At 42.0% G+C, this 23831-nt stretch overlaps 1 protein-coding gene across 1 annotated transcript in view; it reads right to left on the bottom strand.

The window, feature by feature from the left end:
- Positions 1 to 23831, bottom strand: part of ACAD9 (acyl-CoA dehydrogenase family member 9) — a 74931-nt gene that overhangs the window by 38865 nt on the left and 12235 nt on the right. The window contains exons 2-3 of the mRNA XM_083156431.1: positions 19156 to 19249; positions 440 to 541 (exon numbers count right to left, since the gene is read on the bottom strand). Coding sequence (XP_083012557.1) covers positions 440 to 541; positions 19156 to 19249 — 196 coding nt within the window. The remainder of the gene's footprint in view (positions 1 to 439; positions 542 to 19155; positions 19250 to 23831) is intronic.

Below are 23831 nucleotides of genomic sequence, written 5' to 3'. Positions count from 1 at the left end.
AGAGAAGTAATAATGTAATGTACGGCTATAAAGGCAAGAAGAATAAGAATGGCGACTTATACCCAGCATACAAATCACAAGGAATATACTGTGCAGTTAAATGGAGTTAGTTACATTTTTTTGGATTGTGTTTATGGCATTTCACTGGTATTCATTTGTATTTCTGTACAAATAAGAATGATCAATTAGGGTGTTTATCATCCTTTCTTTGAGAAAAGATGTTGGGTAAGGAGTTCATGAAAGTCACCTGCTAATGGTTACCAGCACTGGGTCAGAGTTGAATATAAAAGGGGAAAATTAATGAAAGTATTAAAAAATGAAAAGTGTTAGTGCCAGATGTATCAAGCTTCAAAAGTGATAAAATGGAGTGTGTATGGGCCTTTAGATTGTCAGCATACAGATAACACAGAGCAAAACTGCTACAAATGCAAATACTTACCATACTCTTCTGGAATCTGCATACCAAACAGGCCGAGGTCCTTCAACCCTTTTAATGTTTCAGGGGGGATTTTAGCATTTTGATCAATCGCTTTAGAATCAACTACAAATACAAGATAATATATTTAAAAGTGTGAAAGAGGAATTAAAACAAATAGTTCAAATATCTCAAATAAAAGATCTTTTCAAACACAGTGATTTGTACTGAAGGCGTAGGTGGTCTTGCCTAATGAATGTACACATAAATAAACATATATTCACAATGTTATTAGGATAGACTAGACTATTGCGTACAGTGTATTTCTCATCAGTCATGGAAGGTCTGCTAAGATGCAGAATGCAAATCTAAAGAGAAGGTAGAACGCATTTCCATATTAAAAACAAAACATAATAGGTCCACAGAGGACATATGAGCCATTGAGCTTCCATATTAAAACTACAAAGATGTTACACAGTAATACCATTTACAGTTAATATAAGATGAAGGTATACAATTGGGATTTTACATATTTTCCCCATTTAATCAAATACTTTTGACACATCTATCATGGGATCATAAAATGCAAATGTATTGAAAATACAGACATAGAATGTGGCAACAGAAGTTGAAATGGCATCCACTACATTACTAACCCTTTTAGATTTTTGGAGGGTGGGGTGTTCATTTACAGATTTTATATTAGAACCATTAGCTACAATGTGTCTGTCCTATGAATTATTTTGCCCTCTCTTTGGGCCTTATTCTGGTTTACACGCTCCCCCTGAGCGTGCGCACAGGGGAGCAATGTTCTTCTTATGCACATTTCTGTGCATGTGCATACACTGGGTGCAAGCAGGCAAATTAATTAATGCAAACCATCCATTCGCAGCCGAGCGGGGAACTCGGCGAGCGAGGTGAGGGGGGCAGGTGGCTGTGCGAGCAGCATTTAATCCACACACAGAATAAGGTCCATTATCCGACTGCTAGCTCACCTTCATACCATCTGATACTAGAACCCTAGTATGCCTTTCTGCTGTTTTCCTTGTGAACATTAAAAGCAGCATTCACTCTCTACTGCAATTGTATATTTGTGGCCTACATGTACTCTATGTTATTTTGATAATATATAATATATATATATAATATAATATAATATATAACACACTATTTTCTTTAAATCAATCATCTTTAATCCTACTTGGCTGTATGAAGTGTGCTAAAATAAAGATATACAGAAAGGTATACATCAGCTTGTATGTAGGTTATCAAGTAATATAACTAATCTTACACCATTGGCTACAGCACTATGGGGCGTATTCAATTGGTGCCGATTTTTTACCTATGTGAAGAACTCGGCACTGGTGAAAAACATGTGGATCTGCGAATTAGCCGCCTTTCCACCTGTATTTGCCTGTTTTTTTGGTTTTTTTTTATCATAACCCCACCCCCAAAAAAAGGTGAAAAGGCATGTGCATAAAAAGGGTCTACAAAATGGATGAAAACGCGCACACTTGAATACAATAGCGTTAAATCAGTCCTGGTTTTTGATTAGACTAATTAAATAAGCCCTATTGCCAATACACGACAGTAACTTTATGTTAAACCAATACCAGTATTTAAAGTTTCGATTTAATAATTGAACATATACCATGTTGAATGTTTCTCTAAATTACTTACATTCACTGATCCACCATGATCAAATGAGCTAGTCTTAGGGGGGTATTCAATCCCGGGTCATGACTGGCGGTCTGTCGCGACAGCAGTGACCCTGGCCCGTTTTCATTTTGCTTGACCGCAAATCGCCAGGCAGGATTCAATGTTCCATCTGCCGATCGGCGAAAAGGGGGCGTGTCCGTATAAATGGCCATGTATTGTCGAGATCCGTCTGTGATCGTGACAATTCAGGGACGATCTTTGCAAAATAGCTTTTAAAGTCCGGCCAGTTCTGTCGATCTGCATCTTCAATAATATTGGGCAGTATTGAATAGGCGGCCGCCACTATTTCCCCTGTCGGAAATAGCGGCAGAGATTGAATACCCCTTTTAAGATCTTAACTATCCTATAGATGAAGAGCAAAGATACTGCTATTCACAGTTTTAAAATTATTAGTAAATCCCATTACTATCCGGTTCGAATTGGCTGGAAATCCACCCAGTGGATGGGTCAAGAAGAAAACGGGACGTTCAATGATACAGTATGGTTGGTTTCCCTTACCCATTAGCTTATCTGATTTGTTTATATGTATTTATTTTTGGAAAGTAACCAGCGAATACATATTGTACAAGTTCAGTTCTTTAGTAGTTTAAATTAGTGAGGTTCTGAAACATAATTTGCTTGTTTACAAACTAGTGGTTTCTTTCTAATCAACGGCAGCCCTGGCAAATGGATTAAATCAGATCTTCCATTATTCTATTCCATTGCAATCCATGTTTTAAGGCTATACATTCTGAAGGCCATTTTCTGTAAGAAGATGTACTGTAGGTTGAGGAAAATTAGGTCTACCATTATTCACTGGCAACGGATTACATTTCTCAGGCAGCATTTTACCCAAATAGGGCACTCTGCTCGAATGGTGATGGCTTTAAGCTGTTTTTGGACTGCTGATCCACTGACCAAGAATGTAGCTCTTCTGTATACTACAGCAGAAGAATACAGTACCTTGGGATGCCTCCAAATCTTTAGGATTTCCTGTCTGCTAATTTTCTACTGTTTATCAGAATGTAAATTACATATCCAGGTTCTAACAACCCCAGAAACAGATGATATGACAGGAGGTTTTAATGGTAAACCACTGGCTTGTTTGAAAATAATACTTATAAAAAAAAAAAAAATAATCATCATCCAACTGCTTAAAAGGGATATCCTATTTGACACTTTCCCCGATATAATTCGGCAATTTCTCCTGTGCGAAATAACTATTTTTTTTTTATTGGAAGTTTTGTTTTTCACTAATCCTGCTTTCTCTATAGAAAAAAAGGCTGGTTTTTGGGGAACCACTATCCTATTTCAGTATCTCGATAACTAGTGTGGATTTTCACTGCTGTTATCGGAGATTTGACTTCACCTGTTCCGAGTAGGTAATAAATTAACTTTACCTCAGTAAAAGTGATTTTTGGAATGCAGTCCTTTTAGACAGCACCCCTAATTAATATAAATCCACTGAAATTGTTACCCCATGTTTTATTGACGAGGCATTGGGGTGTCTGGGTTTACGGGTATGGGGGTGTGTACGGGGTGCAGCCTTTAATGTGAGCAGCAGGGCTAAAGGAAGGGTCCCAGGGGTGCTGGCCTTCATGGGTGAGGATGTGATCGCTGTTGCAATGCTAGGTTATTTTGGTACTTGTAGTGCCACAGTAAAAATCAGACCCCGGCAAATCGCTATTGTCATGAGCCATTATTATGTTTTTTTGTAATAAGAACATAGCATACTCGCGCTATACAAAAAAGACCTGGCTAATAGTAATGATACCCTCCTGCAGCGTCTTTATAAAAGGGATTGGCTCGGTCCCTTATTTCACAGACAGAAACCAAAAAACAACCATATAAAACAGGGCTGGGCAACACCGGCCCTCCAGATGTTAGGGAACTACACATCCCAGCAGGCCTTGCATCAGTTTCATCATGGCCACATAGCAAAACTAATGCAAAGCATCCTGGGATGTGTAGTTCAACATCTGGAGGGCCGGTGTTGCCCAGCCCTGATATAAAGACTACGCTGGAAAGTATCTTTAAAAAAACAAGTATTTATTATACAAAAATGAATCACAGCCAGTGTTAAAAAATAGTAACACAAATTATTACATACAAAATCGATAATTATATATAGACTTAATCGGTTTGGTTTTGCAGCTTTTTCGTATAGATAAAATAAACTGAATGCCTGGAGGCATATACTAAAAGTCCTCTTTTTTGATGCTTCAGAATTCAGGGGGGGGGGGAATTTACTAAAGGAAATTTGTAAAAAATAGGTGTATTTGTATCCAGAAATACACTTATTTTTGACATTTACTACCCTGAAAATACGGCAATTCCTATTCGTATTGATAGCAAATACGAATTGCTGTATTTTCGGGATAATAAATGTCAAAAAAGAGTGTATTTCTGGATACAAATACACTAATTTTTTTTACAAATTTCCTTTAGTAAATTCCCCCCAGGATATTAGACTTAAAATACAGTCACTGTTAGTATAGGTTAGTAACAATATGATTAAAAATAAGAATAAAAATTAGGAGTAAAAATATATATATATATGTAAAAACCCAAGTCTCTTACTTTAGGTCTGGCCAGACTGGTGGATTTCCACACTGGGAACCAGGTATGTCACAGCCATCGATAATGTGAAAACATTGATGGTTTATGGCTGATGTCAAATACTTTTGCCATCGATGGGGGGAGAACTAGATTGTTTCCCTCCATCAATGGTACAGCAAAATAATATTTTTTTGTTGTTGTTTTTTTCCAAAGTGTCGGTGCACGGAGCATAGCTCTGCCCCACAGACACCCGTGAAGCCCCACCCTGTGTTTTGATTGGCCCACAGGCCAATCAGTCAAACACAATGGATGACCATCGATAGGTAAAAATATCGATTGTCATCCATTGCATAGTTTACCACTATCGATGGCCAGTTGCACTATTGCCATTGATGTTCATAACCCCACTATCCACTACGCATGGAGATGATTTTATATAGTGTGGCGAGCGCAGCGAGCCACCAAGCCCGAAGCGTGGGACGCGTATTACTTTACATGTATTGCGCGTCCCCTTGTGGGGCTCGCTGTGCTCGGCCCGGATTACATGTAAACTAATCCGCATCCGCTCGCCACACTTCAGGCTCGGTGGCTCGCTGCACTCACCACACTATATAAAAGCAACTCTATGCGTAGTGGATAGAGGGGTTATGAACATGTACCAAATCACATTGCATGCAATCGCATGCAATTTATCTGCCGCCATGAAACTAAACAAGTACCAATCTTTTAATTGTTCATAGGGTTAATCTTGTCTGGCTCCTTTTCGCATCAACCTTACTCTAGGGTGCATCGCCAGACAGCTACAGTATAGTGTGACATCACACACAAACACACACACACACACACATCTCCATGTAAATACCCCCCACAAAGAGTGTAAAATCAGTGCACCTCCACACACACACCTTTTTTTTATCCTTTAGGAATACACAAAGTCTTTGTCACAAACCCCACATACTAAATATTTAATTTGGAGGCTTCTCTTTCCAGGGACATTGGATACAGTATTAAACATAAAGGTGCCCATACACATTACAATTATTGTATACAATATTGCATCTCGGTTTTGCGATGAGAGGAGATGAAATCTAGTACAAAAAGCATTTGCTGCACATACTTTTTGTACTAGATCGCATCGCAAAACCAAGGTGTGACATTGTATACAATAATTATAACGTGCATGGGCACAGAAAAAGAAAAAGCGACTAAACACCTATCCAATCCCAACCAAAATCCAAGGCACTGCTTAAATCCCTAGAGAGGAATTTCTCAACCTTATGTCCTTAGTCTTCCTAGAGGGCAAGCTCAGACTGTTTGCTGTGAGCAGGGTCAGTGAACCATAAAACAAGGAATCCTGGAAGTATGCGGGTACTGTTGGAATCACGTCCTATTTGAGACCCAGTCTCCTGGTTTAAAACAGCCATTGAAATATCCATGCCTCAATCATTATAATTGGCAGGAGCTGTTTATTGCTTCTATTGTATAGTAATATATCTATTTGGGACTATGTTTGTTCCTATGGAGTAGATTTGGGATACATATGAATTACCATGTTAAGCATGGATCTGGAACTTTGTGTTCCTTATCGATTTGTTTGAAGCAAGTTGTCTACATATGCATACTTCATGCTTTTCATGTAAGCAATAACTAAGTAGATGCAAAGCATGTTAACCCCATTGGTAAAGCATATTCACCCCTTGTATCAAGCACGAAACCCATAGCAATGAGCATTTAGGTAAGTGGAAGTTGTGTGGCATAAAATGTAATTACAGCATGTGGTGTAATATGTAGTAATCATCACAGTGTGTGGCAAAATGTGTGATGAGCTTTACGATGTTTGGTATAATGTGTAATTGGCATTACAACACGTGGTATATGTAATGGGCATTATGGCATGTGTACATTTTTGGTGCGTGCCTTTGGCACACATGGTCGATAATTTTTAGTTTGTCTGGCTCCTACATGTTCATCCTGGCTCCTAGAAATTGGTCGTGCCCTGACTTAAGCATTAATGTGGACTATTTGTTCACAATACAAATAAGTCAAAACTAATCTTTATACAAATTTGATTATTGGCGCATTTTCGCACTTAAGTGACATTTCACTTATTTTTTCCGTTTTATGTAATCGTTTTGATAAACAAATAGTTATGTTTAACCTCATTGAAAAATTAAGAGGCGAGTAGATGAAGGTTTTAGGTTTAGAAGAGACCAAGCTATTTATTGTATATGAGATCTGAGATACAGACCAGAGTGTGATAGAGGCACCAGAGCACAGAGAGGCGCACCCAGGCAGGAAACTGCACAGGTTGTGACAGGTGCAGGGTGCTAGGATGAACACTAGTTAAAGATAGAAGAAAAAAATGTAATCATTGGACATAACACTTTTATCCACAAAATATAACTATAAATAGTCTACGAACATTTAAGAGAACATTGTTACTAGGATTATAACAACTTCATCCATTGCAAATTAAAAATTGTTACACAACACCCTCATCCACTCGCCTCTTCAATTTAATACTGCTCTCGGCATCTTTCACGGTTCTTCACAAATGAAAGCTTTTCCTTCATTATATATTGCTTTTATAGACACTCACTGTGCTCTCCAACTCGTCTTTCCTCTGAGATAACTGATCGTTGTGCCCATGGCAACCATATCAGATTCTAGTTGTCAATACTCTAGACTAGCAATCTAGAAAATGATGGTTGATTAGTTGCTATGGGCAACACAACTACTTTTCTTTTTAAGAAACTTTAGTAAATCTACCCTTAAATCTCTGCCTTTGGAAGCGTTAATATTGGAAATTAAATGTGATTCACATTCTATCATATATATTAAATGATTTTTGCATGGCTTGATACAGGACTAAAAATGACTAAACAGCAGTTTTAATTTTCCAGCAGTTTAACCACAGAGAAATTGCACTAGAAAAGAATATTGATACATAAACACCACTGATTTTCCGGCAACCGGTGGTCCGGAACCTCTTTTAAGCTGGACAATTTTGCTTTGTCTGGATTAAAATAGATTACGGACCTCTTTTAATCCGGAACATATTCTGCTTATGGGAATAACACACAATAGGCAAGTGTCAGTGGGTACAGCTTCTGTGGACACTGCAGCTGACACAGCCGGCATCGGTGGGGTTGTTATCGCGTCCAAGGTCACAGCAAGTACCGCACATGGGTGGAACACACAGCATGAGTAAGTGTCACTGGGTACTGCTTCCAAGGACACTGCAGGTGACACAGCAGGCATCGGTGGGGCGGTTATGGCGTCCAAGGTCACAGCAAGTACCGCACATGGGTGGAACACACAGCATGAGCAAGTGTCACTGGGTACAGCTGTTATAAACATTTCTTATTTCATATGTACTGAAGGTGCAAAATTAGTAAAAAAAATTTGACATATTAACAGATCCTCCTTTAATCCGGCAAAATGGATAAGCCAGCACAGCAAAAATAAACTAAACACAGATTTATAAAGTGGTGTAATTTTAAAACAATAAAACTGTCCAGCAAACATGCAGGTAAATAGATTCGGTACTTATGTATTATCTGGGCGCCCAATTTTTTCATTGTATTGAATTGCATCACATCGCATGCAATATAGTGGCATGCAATGCAATGCGATTTTTCATTGTAAAGACCCAATTTTTAATTGTATAGTCACCCATGGGTGATTTCATACCCCCACTATCCAACAACGCATGGAGTTAATCTTATATAGTGTGGCGAGCGCAGCGAGCCACCGAGCCTGAAGCGTGCTCCGCGAGGGGACGCAGAATACATGTAAAGTTATCCACGTCCGCTCGCCACGCTTCGGGCTCGGTGGCTCCCCACACTATATAAAATCAGCTCCATGCGTAGTTGGATAGTGGGGGTATGAAATCACCCATGGGTGACTATACAATTAAAAATCAGGTCTTTACAATAAAAAAATCGCATCGCATCGCATCGCATGCCTTAAGTAGTGGCATGCAATGAAAAAAATCGGGAGCCCAGATAATACATAAGTACCATAGATTCTAATAGGCAACATTGTTTGACATTGATATAATCCAAAATATCCCCTCTTGCTGGGCCTGACCCCAGGCGACTCATCTCAAAAGTGTGTGTGTGTGTGTGTGTGTGTGCTGCAGCAGTCAGTGCAGACCTCCAACTATCCCCCTTCTCTTCCCAACCACAGGATGGCAGAAGCTGCTGCAGCATCCAGAGCAGGTCTCCAACAATCCACCTACCCTTGCCAACCACAGCAGGTCAAGAGCTGCTGCAACAGCTCAATGAATAAGAAAACAATCAATCAAAAAAATAATTGTCTGGGGATTGATCTCACATGGATTTTACAACAATAGCTACAGTGTTCGATTCACAGACCACTCTGCCTAGGAGTCGCTTATTAATTTGTTTGTCAAAAAATTTGTAAAGTGAAAATAATTTTCATTTCATTCATTCATTTATAGGCCTTTAACCCCTTCCTGACGCAGCCAGTTTTTGCCTTCCTGACAGAGCCATTTTTTTCAAATCTGACATGTATCACTTAAGTGGGGATAACTTTTTTTTGCTTTTACTTATCCCAGTGATTTTGAGATTGTTTTCTCGTGACACATTGTACTTCAAGTTAGTGGTAAATTTTGGTCGATACAGTCTGTGTTTTTTTGTGAAAAATACCAAAATGTCGTAAAAAATGGAAAATTTAGCGATTTTCAAAATGTTAAATTTTCTGCTTGTGAGACAAATAATCATACCACTCAAAATAGTTAATAACTAACATAGACCATATGTCTACTTTATGTTTCCATCATTATTTCAACCTCCTTTTAATTTTTTTGGACACTAGGAGGCTTAAAATATGAATAGCAAATTCTCAAATTTTCAAGAAAATTTCAAACACTGATTTTTTTAGGGACCAGTTCAGTTCTGATGTGACTTTGAGGGACTTGTATGTGAGACACCCCCATAAATGATGCCATTTCAAAAACTGCACCCCTCACAGTATTCAAAACAGCATTTTGGAAGTTTGTTAACCCTTTAGGTGTTTCACAGGAATTAAAACAAAGTGTAGGTGAAATTTCAAAATTTCATTTTTTTTGCAGATTTGCAATTTTAATACATTTTTCTAAGGAACACAGTACATTTTACTAGAGAAATGTGACTAAAAATTGATTCCCCCAATTCTTTTGTTTTCATAAATATCCTATATGTGGCCCTAGTGTGCACGTTGACCAAACCACAGGCTTCATAATAGAAGGAGCACCTACTTGATTTTGGAGCCTCCTTTTTATGAGATTATTTTTTAGGCACCATGTAGGTTTCTAGGCACCATAAGATGCTAAAAGTTAGGAACCCCCCCACAAGTGACCCCATTTTGCAAACTACACCCCTCAGGGAATTCATCTAGGGGTATAGTGTACATTTCAAACCCCCAGGGGTTTCACCAATTTTGATACAACTGGGCTGTGCAAATGAAAAATTAAATTTTTTACACAAAAATGCAGTTCTGGCTCAAAATTTTTCATTTTCACAAGGAATGAAGGAGACAAAGCACCCCAAAATCTGTGCCCCAATTTCTCCCGAGTACGGCAATGCCTCACATGTGACCAAAAAATACCATTTGGGTGCATGGCAGGACTCAGAAGGGAAGGAGTGATTTTTGGATTATGCAGCTCAGATTCTGGTGGAATGTTGGTGGGTGCTATGTCGCATTAGCAAGACCCCCGAAGCACCAATACAGTGGAACCCCCCCACAAGTGACCCCATTTTGCAAACTACACCCCTCAGGGAATTCATCTAGGGGTATAGTGTACATTTAGCAAGACCCCCGAAGCACGGTGAAATGATGAACCTAATAATCCATAGATGTGTGGTATATTTTAAAACACTCCTTTATACATAGGCCGGGTTTGTCGGGGCAAGTTTCACAGTGGAAAATAGTTTCCTTTCTTATTCCCTTTTTATAGCAAACTTTGCACCTTTTTTTTGTGTCCTGCCCTTTCTTGCAGTGGAGGGGATTTTGTTCGGAAAATGCTGCCCTGGTACAATACGGGGGCCAGTAATAGAAGTACTGGGGCCCTCTGCCTGCTGGTTCCCAAATATTAGGCCTTTTATGACTTCCTCTTGAAAGTGCATAAATGTCCCCCTCTGGCTGGTAGAACGGAATAGCACGTAAGCGTTATACAGTGCCATCTGGATGATATACACGGCCAGCTTCTTGTACCATATTTTTGTTTTCCGCAGGGCACTGTACGGCTTCAGTACCTGATCTGAAAGATCCACTCCGCCCATGTACTTATTGTAATCTAGGATACAATTAGGTTTTGAGGTGTGGGTACTGGTACCTCGTACAGGGATGGAGGTGGTACTGTCTCCATGAATTGTTGTCAGTATAAGGACATCCCTCTTGTCCTTATATTTGACCAACAACATATTTTCGGTGCATATTCCCCTGCTTTCACCCCTTCTCAGTACTTTGGCAATGTGCGTTTTTGGGAGGCCTCTTTGGTTCTTGCGCACAGTACCGCAAGCTGCTGTACCTCTTGAACCAAGGGCCTTAAACAGGGGGATGCTAGTGTAAAAGTTATCCACATAGGAGGTGATAACCTTTATCCAGGAAGGGGTGCACTAAATCCCAGACAATTTTTCCACTAACACCTACGAGGGAGGGGGGGGCATTCTGGCGGTTCAATTCTTGAATCCTTCCCTTCATATACCCTAAACCTGTGGGTGTACCCTGAGGTGCTTTCACACAGTTTATACATTTTTATGCCATACCTTGCCCTCTTACTGGGAAGGTACTGGCGGAATTTAACCCTTCCTTTAAAATGTATAAGGGACTCGTCGATACAAATAAATCTGTCAGGGATGTACATCTCTGCAAATTTGGCACTGAAATGATCAATGACCGGCCTGACTTTGAATAGCCGGTCAAAGGTGGGATCATCTCTGGGTGGGCACTGTGCATTATCGGTGTAATGTATAAATTTAAGGATTGCTTAAAAACGAGTCTGAGTCATGGCCATACGGTAAAATGGGGTGCTGTACAGAACATCTGTACTCCAATATTGCCTAATTTCTGGCTTTTTTACTATGCCCATATGTAACACCAGACCCCAAAACGTCATCATCTCTACTGCATCTACAGGGGTCCACCTAGCAAATGATGACGTGGGGTTTTGAGCAATAAACTGCTGGGCATATAAATTACTTTGGTCCACCATTAAATTTATAAAATCAGAGAAATTTTTTTTGAAAAAGTCAATTTCTCTGAGACCTGTACTATCAAATTGGATTCCTGGGATGGCCAAAAACTCAGGAACCTGGGGCTCAAAATTGTCTGGTGGTGGGGTCCATACGGGATCAATCATTTGGGGGGGGTCTCAGCTGCTCTACGGGGGCGTCTTTGAGGGGGTCCCTCATCACCAGAGGAGGAAGAGGAGCTTAAGACGAATCCTTCAAATTCCCCGCTTGCCTCACTGGCTGTGTCAGAGTCAGAGGCAAGCATGGCATATGCCTCCTCCGCTGAATACATTCTTCTGGAGGACTGGGATGACATTTTTATTTTTGTGTTTCTGTAAGTGTAATGTTTCAACACGTGTATAGTGTAGGGGGGGTACAAACTTTATTTCAACACGGGTGGAATGTAGTGTGTAGTGTGTATGTAGTGCAGAAAAAAAAAATACTTTATACAGGAATTTGATCCCAATAAAAAAAAAAAAAAAATTGAAGGGGTTAAAAAAAAAAAAAAAAAGGTCCTGCGCCAAAAATTGAGCACAGATGTTGGTCAGTAACGACCGTCACTGAACAGCGCTCAAAGGCAACAGGACCCCCACAAAAGCAACGTGGGTGTAAAAACAAAAAAAAAAACAATTTAAAAAAACTGCAGAAAAAAAATTATATCAACCCTGTGCCAAAAATGTTGTTCAGTGATGTACGTCACTGATCAGCGGCCACAGGACACCCACAAAAGCAACGTGGGTGTAAAAACAATTTAAAAAAATATACCACAGCACTCTCCAAAAAAAAAAAAAACAATTTAAAAAAACTGCAGAAAAAAAATTATATCCCTGTGCCAAAAATGCTGTTCAGTGATTGTACATCACTGATCAGCGCTCAGCGGCCACAGGACACCCACGTGGGTGTAAAAACAAAACCCCACTGCACTCTCCAAAAAAAAAAAACTGCAGATCAGTGATGCAGTGATGCAACACTGATTAGCAGTGAGGGGCAGCAGACACACAACTGTGGGTGCAACCTGACAGGGTATATATAAAAAAAAAACCCTGGACCCCCAAAAAGTTGCTGATTAATTAATTTAAACTAATCAGCACAAAAGGGGGGGCAGCAGGGGGGGCAGCAGTCAGTTGCACAGGCAGCACAACCTTTGGTGCAACTGACAGGTGTATATATATAAAAAAAAACCTCTGCACCCCCAAAAAGTTGCTGATCAGCTCAGATATAGTGATCAGCACAAAAGGGGGTGCAGCAGACACAAAATATAGCACTCTCTGTCACTATCTCTAATACCCCTTTTACACCAAAAACCCTGGTCCGACCCTGGTCTTTGAACGCTGGAGTTTCCAGGGTCTGACCCTGCTTTATACTGCATTTACACAGCACTTCGACCTGGGTCCGCACCATTTATACTGGACCTGGGTCAGCCCTGCCTTTTCTTGTGTAAAATGGCCTGAAGCATCACATCACCTCCCCTGCATCTCATCACCCCCCCCCCTGAAGCATCAAATCACCTCCCCCTGCTCATCTTTGCCCCCTGAAGCACCAAATCCCCCCTGCACATCTTTACTCCGTGAAGCACCAAATCCCCCCCCCCGCACATCTTTACCCCCTGAAGCACCAAATTCCCCCCCCCCCCTGCACATATTTACTCCCTGAAGCATCACATAATACCCCCACCACCCCTGAAGCATCACATCACATCAGCCCCCCACCCCCACGCCCCTTGCACATCATTACCCCCCTGAAGCATTACATCATATCACCACCCCACCTCAACCCAGTGCGGGGACCAGCCTCCAGGCAGCGGGGTCCGGCAGTGCAGGGCAGGCGGGTAATCCAGCGTATAGGAAGTTGCCAGTGGGGTCCCTCCAGTGCATGGGAAGTAACCCGTGGGGTCCCTGCGGCGGATGGGAACTAGTAGCGGTAGTTCCCAGCCGCCGCAGGGACCCTCACCGGTTACTTCCCATGCGCTGGATGGACTCTGCCACCGGCGACTTCCCATACGCCGGATGGACGCCCTGGCCGCCTGCACTGCTGGACCCCGCGCTGGGGTGTGATGAGGTGATGCAGCAGCGGAGAGTGATGGATCCCGCTGCCTCCACGTCGAGTTACACCGGCAGCCGCGGTGAGCATCCCCTCCATCTCCCCCTCAGCAGCCTGACAGATCGCCCCCGCCCACCCCTCAGCAGCTGCAGACACCACTCTCCTCCCGCAGCATGCCGTGCACGGACCCGCTGCGGGTGCCTCAACCCGCAGCGGGACCATTTACACCGGGCTCTACACGGGTCCTAACCGTGTTCTACCCAGGTCAGGACCTGGGTAGAGGACCCGTGTAAATGGACACGGTTTGACGCCATTTACACCGCCGAAGATCCGGGTCTGACCCGCCGCTGACCCGGATTTTTCGGCGGTGTAAAAGGGGTATCACTCTCTGTCACTATCTCTCACTATCTCTCACTATCTCTCACTATCTCTCACTATCTCTCACTATCTCTCACTATCTCTCACTATCTGTGACTCTATGACACTGCAGCAGCAGCACACAGGAAGTCACAAGATCCAGGAAGCATCCAGCTGCTGGCAGCACGCTACCAGCGGTGATCAGCGGTGATCAGGTAAGTATAAGGCAAGGTTCAGGTATGTATAGCAGGACAGAGTTGCCGGTGACCGCTCTGCACGCAATTCCAGACCGGAATGGCGTCTGCAGCGCAGTCACCGTTAGTTTAAATGGCGCGCCTTGGCTGTGATTGGCTCGTCGGTCCGACGAGCCAATCACAGCCTTGGGGGCAGGTGGGGTGAGGTGTCGTCGTCACCGATGACCCCCTCATGCCCCCTGACGCCCGGCGGTGATTGACACCTGTGTTACCGAGCGTCTGATTCGCCGGTAACACAGGTAAACGCTGTGAATGGCTGTTCACACTGAACAGCCAATCACAGCGATCGCCGACGGGGGGGGCCGCATCGCAGCACCCCCTGGGCATGCAGGGACATGTCTGCTGTCAGGGACAGCAGACATGTTTAAACTGTCCCCGCGTCTATAGACGCGGGGACAGTTTAAAGTCATGACGTATATATACGTCATGTGTCGGGAAGTACATCCCGGCCATGACGTATATATACGTGAAATGTCGGGAAGGGGTTAAGGGACCATTTAAGGAAGTCTGTTTAATGTGTTGTATTCAGAAAGTCATAAGCTTTCCAACGACATACTGTATAACAATGCATAAAAACAAAACACCAGAAATAAAAAGGACCCTCATGACATCACCCTTAAGGGTTCGGCCAATTAAATCCATCTTTGAACTTAGATTATTCCTTAAGATGATAAGGTAGTGTGCAAAGTTTGAAGACGATTACTTAAAGCGTTTGAGAGTTATAAGGAACATACACACACACATTTATTCAATTATACTTATGTACACTATCCTTCCCTGATAGGATCACTCTTTCCTACATGTATGACACATCATTGTTAAATGATAATGGCTTCTCTTCCTTTTGCAATACTACCTGAAACAGTTAGGTTACTGTAGAATGCATTTTTTAATAAAAAAAAAAAAATCTATTATTTCTACAAATCAACCTGATAGAGATTCACAATAACGATTTAGCGGCACAGATCCTAAGCAGCCATCAGCATGGGGGGGGGGGGGGGATTCTGTGAAGCCAGGGGCTGGAGATGGGCCCCCGATAGTGTAGCGGTTCCTTTCCCCTTGGGTGCCGCCACCGTCGCTGGGTTCGCCTGGAGCTGGAGCATCAGGTGGGGGCAGACAGGCTCCCTCAGACTGCTGGAGCACAAAGGGCTCCTCTGTCCTCCTCAGATCTCCTGTCTTCTGTCTGCCTTCGGGGGCCAAGGATGGGCGCATGCATCACTAGACCCTGAAGTGCTCTGCTAAAGTGACTTTTTTCTATTACTGTGGACTAAATCTAAAGTTCACTTTCTTGCATATGGGTTTCTTACCTAATTTGCTTCAGAGATGTCCCACGCAAGCCACCCAGAATGCACCTACGCCAAAGCAATTGAATCTGGATATGACCATGAGGTACACTAAGGCTGGTTTCACACACTCCAACTCCTGCCGGACGGCGAAATCCCCCACGGCCAGGGAGCCGTGCCGCACACATTAGTTGTGAATGGACACTATTGTGTCCATTCACACGGGACGGCCACGGCCCGGCCGCACGGCTGCAGCCGGATCCCACCACTGGAAGGGACGGCTGCCGGGCTGTGGCCATCCCCTCCATGATAATTACTGTGTGCGGCACGGCTCCCTGGCCGTGCGGGATTTCACCGTCCGGCAGGAGCCGGAGTGTGTGAAACCAGCCTGAGACCTTCCATCAGTATGCGCATCTGTAAGATCTAGCTAGAGTCACACTACACATATAAAACAGTCCCTCCCTCGCTTTCCCCTATGTGCTCTGTTGTAAACAGTGTGTAAGAGGGAATAAATATGTCCTTAGTAATAGCTATGAGATTTATATGAGCACCTGACATGACTGAACTCCGTCAGAAAGAATATTTCCTAAACTACAAACATTTGTACAAATAGCAATTAAATATGTAATACAGTATCTTACTTGCCTCTATTAGAATGCACTTCATCGTCTTTAGGGGGCCACTGGGATCTACCAATCTTCTCTCTTCTTAATTAGTTAAAATAACTGCTCCTTCCTACGGATCTCTATACTTTCATTGCCCAGATGTAAGCAGTCTTATTAGGACAATGTTTTTACTTCCGAATCCTGCTACAATGACTGGAAATACAGTACAAACCTTTTCCCCATAGCTATCTTAACAATGTACAGTACTGGGGCCCCTAGCCACCCATTAAAGGGATTTATTTATTTTTAAACAAATCATAACATGCCCCTCCTGCAGCCCTGCACCTTCTCTTCCCTTACTTCCATAAAATGAATGGCTGTCAGCACTCTGATTGGAAGATAGCTCCACATATCCACCAATCAGCAAGCTGACAGCTATTAGTTGTCTGGCTGCAGGCTGGGAAGCAGTGAGAGAATACTGCCTGACCGCTCTGATAGTCTCTACGCCGCGGTATGCAGTCAGTGGATAGACAATGTCTACTGTAGGTCGATAGTCACTAGGTCGACACCTAAAAAGTCAACATACCTTAGGTCGACATGGGCAAGGTCAATATGAGTTTTTCACGATTGGTTTAAAAAAAAAAAAAAAAAAAAGTATTTTTTTATACTTTAAGTGGGCATGGCGAGCAGACGTGGTACATACAGTATCAATGTTGAGGTACGATTACATAGACACCTTAAAATTGTGAAAAACTCATGTCCACCTTTTGACTGTTAACCTTGCCTATGTCGACCATAAGATTGTGTCAACCTTTTGGCAGTGTCGACCTAAGATATGTCAACACTTTTTCCGTGTCGACCATTAGTGGTCGACCTAGCGACTGTCGACCAAGAGATTGTCTATCATCTATACCGAAACCATGCTTTACTGCCTCCAAAGAAGCTGAGGAGGCAGATGCTAAAAGTCCAATCTGCCCCTGCTGAAAGGCCCCTTAGAATTGGGCCCATACGTTAAGATGGCCCAGCCCTTTCCCTTTCCACCATTATTTTTAACAACATTTTGAACATGCAAAACAATGCTAGCCTCTATTGTTGAAAGTGAAATCAATAGTACAAACATGTACAACATCAACCTCTCAATACTGACTCACCATGTCAACAATCTATTCTACGCTCCTATTGACTCTCGGGAGGACTCAATTGCCTGCTCGGTTTTCTCCATGACCAGCTGCCTAACCATCACCACCTGTGATGGTGTGCCCAGCAATAAGCTTTCTCAATTGCACACTTTCCAAACTCTAGTCCTTGGGAACCCATAACACTCCATATTCTCCAGATCTCATAGTGGCTCCCACAGGTATAACCGTTGCTGGCTACCACATTTTAAAATAATCACCGCTGATGGTAATTACCTCACTTGTGATACTGAGGAGATCTGTAATACATGTGCTGTAAGTGGTTCCTGAGGAAAGGAACTGGGAAACCCTGTTGTATTCAAAGTGATCTTCCTGGGAGAGATCACAGAATTCAGAAAACAACTTTCCGTCAGCACAAACAGAATGATTTGTCACTGAAATTACCATTCCAATACTACTACTCGCAGTAAGAAAACATCAAGTGCTACAGTCAGTGCAACCTCTTGTGCAGATAGTACGGTGGTCCTTACTGCTCTGCTGCTTAGATTTAGCATGTGTGTGTGAGACACTGTATTACAATTTGCAACTGTATCCTAATGGTACCACTGTGAACGTTCTAGAAGTACATACAGATCAGGCAATCTTTACATCTGTATAATGTTGAATTATATGTAAAAGGTCAAAAAGTCATTATATTGTAAGAATTAAGACAGTGACAATATTACAGATTGTTCAAGTGTAATTTAATTATACCCGTTTCCCGTTCACACCAATGGAGGAGGCAGTGCTTGGAGCAGCGCCAGCTCTAAGCACTGCTGCCTCCTCCCCCGCCCCCGATGACACTCAGCTGCTCTGCCCCGGCCCTGCATGAGGTCAGTGAATTGGCAATATTGCCGGTACGCTGAGGAGTTATGAACAGACCAAAATGCAGGGTTGCACCCTGACTGAACCGTTTCAGAGTCCCAGTGCAACCCTGCATTTGCAGTCTGAAAGCGGTATTAGTGACAATGGTGATGAGGGACTGTAGCACTGACCATTACTAACGAATGTCACAAACACCAACATATCACATTTTTCCCATAGATACACCCAGGAAAATCTGTGATGTTGGAGTATGATAAGCAGCGATGTGCACAGCCCTACATTATTACTAGTGGAACAGGGGCCACAATGTCATAACTGCTTTTGAAAACGGTCTCGGCGCTTCACCTAAATTGCTGGAAAGTGCAGCAAATAATGTAATAAGGGTTTTGTATACAGACAGTCTCTTTCTTTCTTTCTGGTGGACACAAGATAGCTGTATTTGCAAGTTACCCGTCTGCTATTGGAGCAGTGGACAATCCTGGACAGTATGCAATATTTGACCTGGAACTCACATGACCAATAAATAACCAATAAATAATATTTTTATTTAGAGTAGAAACAACAAAACTTGTCAGCGCACCACACAGGGCGGCACACTCACCCTTAGATGGTAATTTTGGATTGCTAATAAGCTGACAGACTGACTTTAATGCATAGTGCCCCTGTCTAGGTGATAGCCACAATTTGAAATTAAATATGGTCTCACCTTCTTCATTGAAGAATTTCCCCACAGGCTCTACAAGTTGATTAATTTCGTCCAGTTCATCCTTACTGATCTCTGGGTATGGAAACACTTCTTTCTGGTAAACAAAACACCCAGATGAGCAAATGCCAAGCAAATGGAAACAATAATATGATTCAAACATAGAAAGCTTTGTGTATGTTTTGAGCCTGAAATATACACAAAAAAAATGTGCAATTGTGTCCAACAGGGCAGCAGGTAAGATAGAGTCAGATGTACTAAGCTTAAAAAGTGATAAAGTGGAGAGTGATAAATTCTCAAATATTATGGTGCAATAATACATGTATGTCCACGTTTATGGGTCATCGGGTCGACAAGAGAAATGTCGACATGCATTAGGTCGACATGCGTCAAGGTCAACATGACTGGGGTTAGGTGAACAGGGTCATTAGGTCGACATAAGCATTAGATCTACATGGGAAAGGTTGACAGTGAAAAGGTTGACATGGGGTTTTTCACTTTTTATCCCGAATGTCGACACCATCAACATGGACACTAAAAAAAGTGCACCAATGCACTCGCCATGCTTTGGGCATGGTACCTCACTAAACTTGGAACACTATCTTATTCTCCCACAACACCCTAGTGGATGTAGGGCATGAAATACCGCCTGTCTGCACATATCGGCTCAAAAAAAAGTGTAAAACCCCATGTCAGGGGGCGTGGCTTGGCCGAAAATGAAGCAGGTAGTTTTCAGTTTGCGCTCCTGCAATTTTTCTAATTCAGCTTTAATAACACTGCCATACTACACTACTACAATCCCTCACATTGTCCCCCTGCTCGGTGAGGACCTTCCAGACCCGAAAATCACCGGGCTGCAAAGCCCAGGTACCATTCTACCAGACTGGTCAACAGCAAAACATTCCTCCTGAACGTAATGCATAATGTCTAAGATTAACCATCTATCCACTTTCAATCTACATTGCCAACATTCTGTTTATTCATCGGTTCTAGGTGGTGGGGGTGTATGGATAACAGTCGGGGCTCTGGGCGGTTTTCACTAACCCATTAACCTTTCATTTCTCTATCTTGTTTATTTCCATATATTTCTAAGTTTCGGTTATGTGCAATATAAGGTTCCCTAATTGGATTTAGTGGAAAAGCCCGGTCTTCCATCTCAGCCCTCTACTCCAACCCACCTGCCAGGGTTTTTGTAAATGGTATGCTCTCATCCACTTTTCAGATTACAAATAGTACTCACCAGGGATGTCCCCTGTCCCCATTGATACATGTTTTAGCATTAGAGCCCCTAGCTGAGACTATTAGATCCCCCCCTGGTATCTCTGGCCCAAATCTATTTGGACAGTCATACAACATATGCCTCTTCACGGACGACGTTCTCCTATCTATAATTAACTCTTACTCTTTCCTCAAGGTGTTACCTGTGATATTTAACAGTTTACTCCTCCGTTTCATTCTATAAACTAAACGGTTCAAGAACAGAAGCTCCCTCTAAACTTTCCTGCTAATCTATTAGACTAATTGAACGCGGAGTATAATTACTCCTGGCAATCTAAAGGTCTGAAAAATCTGTGAATCCAGAAGTGTCAGAACTCGTCTCATGCAACTAGCTCACATAACAAATGATTGGATGTTACTTGATATAACATGGCTAGGCCGCATATCTGCCCTAAGGATGGTTCTTTCTCCCAAATTGCTATACTTATTTAGGACTATCCCTATCTTATCTTCAAATAAACTTGAAAGTGTGGGATTGGATTATAAAACAATTAAATGGATAAGAACCTGGTTGCAGGATAGGAAACAGACAGTTGTAGTAAATGGAGTGCATTCTATGGAGGGACATGTTACCAGTGGAGTACCCCAGGGATCTGTACTTGGACCAGTGCTCTTTAATATCTTTGTTAGTGACATTGCAAATGGTATTGAAGGGAAAGTATGCCTTTTTGCAGATGATACAAAGATATGCAACAGAGTAGACACACCAGGAGGGGTAAATCAAATGACTGATGATCTAAGTAAACTTGAGAATTGGTCAAGAGAATGGCAACTACAGTTTAATGCTAAAAAATGCAAAATTATGCACTTGGGACTCAAAAACCCAAAGGCTCAATATAGTATCAAGGGTACTATAATGGAAACTACTGAGGAGGAAAGAGATCTAGGAGTCACTATTTCAAGTGACTTAAAGGCAGGGAGGCAATGTAACAAAGCAATGAGGAAGGCTAGTCAGATGCTTGGTTGCATAGGGAGAGGAATCAGTAGCAGAAAAAAAGACGTAATAATGCCACTTTATAGGTCATTGGTACGACCTCATCTGGAATACTGTGTCCAGTTCTGGAGACCATATCTTCAGAAGGATATAAATACATTGGAGAGTGTACAAAGAAGGGCAACTAAAATGGTGCATGGCCTACATCACAAAACTTACCTGGATAGACTAAAAGATCTTAACATGTATAGTTTGGAGCAGAGAAGGGAAAGGGGGGACATGATAGAAATCTTCAAATATATCAAGGGTTTTAACATAGTACAGGTGGGAAATTTTCTTCAAAGGAAAACAAGTAATAAAACACGAGGACATGCACTGAAACTGGAGGGAGGTAGGTTCAGGGGAAATGTTAGAAAGAATTACTTCACAGAAAGGGTAGTGGATAAGTGGAATAGCCTCCCATCAGAGGTGGTAGAGGCTAAGACAGTAGAACAATTTAAACATGCTTGGGATAGGCATATGAATATCCTTACAAAGAAATAAGGATTAAAAAGGGTTGAGTTTACCTGAAGGGTAAAAAAGGGGCAGACTAGATGGGCCAAATGGTTCTTATCTGCCGTCAAATTCTATGTTTCTATGTTTCTATGTTTCCTCCCAAATCACTTACTAGCCAAATTCAACTCTATACAACAAGAATTATAGAATAATGACCGCGCTCCTGATACTGCAGCCCTAGATCAACCCCAAGACTCCTAGAATCCTGAGAAATATGTAGAAAAAGAATGGGTGATCTTAGGCGCTGTATCCTCCCTGTCTCTTTTACAGTGTATTCAGTCTCCTCGTCTTGATGTTCAAAATAGGACACTGTCAACTGACCTGTATTCAGTGCCCTATGTGCACATCAAGGTTTCTTTACTCCTCCTTCTAGTCCACAAGGCTACTGTAGGGCATAAGTCACACACTCTGGAACCACTAAAAACATAGAACTCACCAAGGGTCAAAGCCCTATGTTCATCAAAAGGTATCTTTGGGCCGGGTTCGACACACACCGGGAATCACGATAAATAACCAGTCCAGTTGATGAAAAATTAGATAGATACTTTATTGCATAATCCAACACTCCAAAAAACAAGTAAAATACGATAAAATGTCCATAAAAAAAAGCAGGGATACACCTGGCCCTTGCAAGCTTTTTAAGGGTTGCTCTCCTATCCGGATGGAGGTTCCCCAGGGCTGAAGATGACTCGCAGCAAAGACAAGCAAAAGATTCCAGGTGATGAACCTCCTCCCACCAACACGTTTCAGGCTACTGATAGCCCTTTTTCAAGGTGTGGAGGTTACTGGTAGATGGCTGGTTTTCATACCTGCCCACCACCAGATCACACATAAAACATGGAAAGGAAACTACCCCTTTACTCCTAAAACACATCAAGTTAAAATACAAAACATCCAGTGCTCGATGACATGCATAGTGAAATACAAAACATACAAATATACCGCAAGTTACAATAATGGTTTTTCAAAATATTGTAAATAAATGTTTTGTAATGATTACCCAAAATTTTGAAAAATCATTATTTTTCTCCCATCACTAGAACATTCCTTGACAGGTTGGGTTATTAATTACTAAGGTTTCATGTGTCAGACACCAACGCTATATTATAGTGTTATATTCAATTATATCCTATCTAGCTGTTCCTTTCATTATGCTCTTCAGGTCCTTTTTGTTTTGTCTATGGTCTTTACAGCAACAATGTGATTTTATTAAGCTATACATCGATTTATATCATCATAACGTGTACTTGTTTCCCCCTCCTCCCCACTCCCCTTTTCTTCCTTCTGTATCCACTCCATTATATTCTTGAAACATCAATAAAAAGTAATCCTTTAAAAAAAAAAAACTTTTGACTGTCGACCTAGCCCATGTCGATCTTATGCATGTGTCGAAGTAATGACCCTGTCAACCTTCAGACATGTCGACCTAGTGACCATATACCATGGCCACATGCACCTATCCCCAAATTGCACTAAATAGCCCGTTGAACTGTCAGAGTGATTTCTTTCTTATAGTGTTTATCTTATTCTGCTACTTATATTATTCCTTTTTCTACAAAAAAATACAAATCTGCAGCACTTCGGGACTGTCCCAGCCCAAGACACCAACTTGATTCAGCCACAATTGACCAACGTTTTGTCAGTGCATTGCCCTATTAGCCACAGCCTTATTGTAAGCATTTTGGGGCAGCAAAGGGGAGTGTTCCAGAAAACAGGTGTGGCCGTCCCATTTTCCGGGCATGCGGAAGCTGCTATTGAGTGTCACAGTGTTGATCCAATGCTGTCTTTAGATGCAGGCAGGCGCAAGCAGTAGGTATCTTTTTATCCAAGACATCTTCTGTAGCTTTTGCATCTTCACAAAACCTCTGTATGCAAAGATAAAGTGATGGCGACATTTGCATACTTCCCTAAA

The sequence above is a fragment of the Crinia signifera genome, chromosome 8 (assembly GCF_055691185.1).
Source record: "Crinia signifera chromosome 8, ASM5569118v1, whole genome shotgun sequence".
In the NCBI taxonomy this organism is placed as follows: Eukaryota; Metazoa; Chordata; class Amphibia; order Anura; family Myobatrachidae; genus Crinia; species Crinia signifera.
Note: the sequence above shows the minus strand (reverse complement) of the source record. Positions and strands in the feature narration are given on the sequence as shown.